General features: G+C 67.0%; 1 protein-coding gene across 1 annotated transcript; it reads left to right on the top strand.

Moving 5' to 3' along the window:
• The first annotated feature begins 935 nt into the window (after positions 1–935).
• On the top strand, positions 936–2,240 carry DDIT4 (DNA damage inducible transcript 4). Its single transcript, XM_059821396.1, has 2 exons — positions 936–1,032; positions 1,329–2,240. The coding sequence occupies exons 1-2, from the start codon at positions 936–938 to the stop codon at positions 1,802–1,804; spliced, it is 573 nt and encodes a 190-aa protein (XP_059677379.1). The 3' UTR covers positions 1,805–2,240.
• The last annotated feature ends 1,011 nt before the right edge of the window (positions 2,241–3,251 follow it).

Raw genomic sequence — 3,251 nt, 5'->3', positions numbered from 1 at the left:
GGCGCCTCTTTCACAACCCAGAGAGGTGTTGGGGATTGGCCGGGACAGGGCACGAACCTGTCTTGGCATGCGACCCCCTTGCCGCTGCTGTCCCCACCAGAACATCTCTGAAGGCAAGCAGCGAGGCCTGGGATGGGGTCTGGCCCTGGGGGTGCCCGGGGTGAGGCCCAGGCCCAGGCCGGGCACTGAGATGGGGGCCGGGGTGAGGCCCAGGCCCAAGCCGGGCTGTGAGGGGGTGCCCGGGGCTGGGGATGAGGCCCAGGCCCTGAGCGGGTGCCCGGGGTGAGGTCCAGGCCCAGGCCGAGCACTGAGGCAGGGGCCATGGTGAGGCCCAGGCTCTGAGGCGGTGCCTGGGGTGAGGCCCAGGCCGGGCACTGAGGGGGTGCCCAGGGCTGGGGGTGAGGCCCAGGCCCTGAGGGGGTGCCCGGGGTGAGGCCCAGGCCCAGGCCGGGCTGTGAGGGGGTGCCCGGGGCTGGGGGTGAGGCCCAGGCCCTGAGGGGGTGCCCGGGGTGAGGCCCAGGCCCAGGCCGGGCTGTGAGGGGGTGCCCGGGGCTGGGGGTGAGGCCCAGGCCCTGCGGGGATGTCGGGGGGATGAAGCCCAGGCCCCGAAGGGGTGGCAGCAGCCGGGGAAGCCCGGCGGGCGCTGCCGAGAGCGGCAGGCGGATGGCACCGGCCCGGCCCGGCCCCCCTGATGCAACCCCCGGCGCCGTTTGCAGGGCCCGGGCCGGGCCCGGATCGGGGCCGCGCGGGAGGTAGGGAGGGAGGGGGAGGCGAGGGGGCGGGGCCTCCCGCTGTCACCGGGCAGGAGAGACGCCGCGGACGTGCCCCGCACTCCCATTGGCGGGCGCAGGCTGGAGGGGCGGGGCCTCCCGCACCGCCCCTATATAAGGCGGCCAGCCGGCGGCCGGCGGAGCAGAGCGGGGGGCGGCGGCGCGATGCCCGGGCTGTGGGAGCGGCTGGCGGGCGGCGAGCGGGGCCGCCTGGAGAGCTCCGACTGCGAGTCGCTGGGCAGCGCCTCCGGCTCGGAGGGAGGTGAGTGGGGGTCCCCGAGCGGGCGGGGGAGGCCCCGCCGCGCGTCCCTGAGGGGCCGGGGACATCCCTGAGGGGCCGGGGGTCCCTCTGAGGGATGGGGGGGTCCCTGAGGGGCTGGGAGGCGGCTGACAGTCCTGGGGGGGTGCTGTGCCAAGCCCCTGTGCCCCAGTTACACCCCCCGATCCCGGGGTTCAATGTCCCCCCACAACCGTCAGACCCCGGCCTGTCCCCAGGCCGTGCCCCGGCCCACCCTCCCCGCGGGCCCGCTGCTCACCTGCCTCCCGTCCCCTCCGCAGATGCTGAGTACGCCGAAGGGGCCTCCCTGCCGGACCTGGACCTGCTGCACGACCCCGAGGACGAGCTGCTGTGCGCCAACCTGATGGACGTGGTGCAGGCCACGCTGGGCAGAGCCCCGCTGGGCGCCAAGCGCTGCTCCCGGCTCCTCATGCCGGCCCAGCTCCTGGCGCAGGTGAGGACGGAGCTGCTGCGCCTGGCCTGCAGCGAGCCCTGCGGGCTGCGCGGGGCCCTCCTCGACCTCTGCGTGGAGCACGGCAAGGCCTGCCACGACGTGGGGCACATCGCCGTGGACCCCGCCGTGGTGCCCACCTTCCAGCTCACCCTGGTGCTCCGGCTGGACTCCCGCCTCTGGCCCAAGATCCAGGGACTCTTCACCTCAGGGCCGGCTTTCACGCCGCTGAAGCTGAGCACGGGCTTCAGGGTCATCAAGAAGAAGCTGTACAGCTCCGAGCAGCTGCTCATAGAGGAGTGCTGACGGGCCGTGCCGGAGAAGCGACTTACCCAAGTGCTTTGGAAGAGCCTGTTAGAGTGTGGCGGCTCCCGGCAGCCTCTGTAGTTTAGGTTAGGCTGGAGTAGGGCTGTAGGTGGAAGTAGTTTGGGCAGGCGGAGGTCCCCACGGGGCACCTGCCTGTGCCGGGGCGTCCCTGACGCGGAGCAGACCGGGACCCAGGCGGAGGTCGCTTCACACCGTCGATGATTGTGGGATGATTGCGGCGATGCGGCAGCGGGGCTGCTGGGGGGCGGACGGTCTCCTCCTGTTGGCTGATTAATCATGAGGGGTTTTTGTAACAAGGATTGTAATCAATGGTGTTTCTGGGGGAGGGTGTGCGTGTGGGAGTGAGTGACAGCTGGGCTGTAGGTCTGGATCAAAGACAGAACCCTGCTGCGGGCACCTGGGGGGCTCTGGGGGGGCTCCCAGCATGGCAGGAGGGGGGTGGCCCGAAGTCACATTGAGTCTTTGATCATGAGAGGCAAGAGTGGTGGGAGAGGGGAGGCGGGGACGGAGGGCAGGACCCCTTGCTGTGACACGCCGTGGGCGCTTCATTGGTTACAGTTTACACTCATACACTTGATGTTCAAGTGCAAGACTTCCTATGCAATCGTGTTGGGGTGGGTTTTTTTTACTTTTCTAATAAAAGCTGTCTTAACTGATAACCTGCTGTCTCCCTGTTCTCACTTGGGGCTGGAGAGGGATGATGCAACCGCTCCCAGCTGGTCTGAAACCCCTGCTGGCATCCTCAGGAAGCCTTTCCCTGGCAGGGCAGCCCCTGCGGTGGGAGCTGAAGGTTTTGGGAATGGGGAGGGGAAATCCCACTGTGCCTGCTCCTAATTGCAGGCCATGGGGCTGTGACTCAGGGGGAGCTGAGTCAGGCCCCAGCACTGGCCAGGTGCCTGCCTGTCCCCTCGGGGGGGAGCACCCTGGCACCCCAACAAGGGGCTGCTGCTCCTCGCCTGGGAGCTACAGGGGGGGTTTGGGGTAGAAAACCAGGAGAATCAGCTAAAATTGGGAGGGAGATGGGGAGGGTCACACCTGCTGGGGGGAGCACTCCCCAGCTCCAAACACATTCTGCAAAAACAAGACCAATTACCCAAGCCTGCAATTAGAGCTGCTCGGAGAAAAAGCTTTCACTAAAGTGTAATTAAGCCGCTTGGCAAGTGAAGAGCCCGGCGGAAGGTGCGGGGGATAAAACCAGCCCAAAAAGAAAATACTTCCATTCAGATGCAAGTTTGTTCTGGCTCAAGCTTACGGTGTTGGGGTTTTTTTTGCCCCACCCCCTGTGGACAGACACTGACTTTTTGATGAAAAGTCTCACCGAAAAAAGTTGTTTCTGAAAAGGACAACCCACAGCCGGAGCCTTTGGAGCGGAGGTTGCTCACCCACATAAATACCACCTAGGAGCAATCAAAGCAGTGCCAGGCGG

This window comes from Gavia stellata, chromosome 9, assembly GCF_030936135.1.
Source record: "Gavia stellata isolate bGavSte3 chromosome 9, bGavSte3.hap2, whole genome shotgun sequence".
Classification (NCBI taxonomy): Eukaryota; Metazoa; Chordata; class Aves; order Gaviiformes; family Gaviidae; genus Gavia; species Gavia stellata.
Note: the sequence above shows the minus strand (reverse complement) of the source record. Positions and strands in the feature narration are given on the sequence as shown.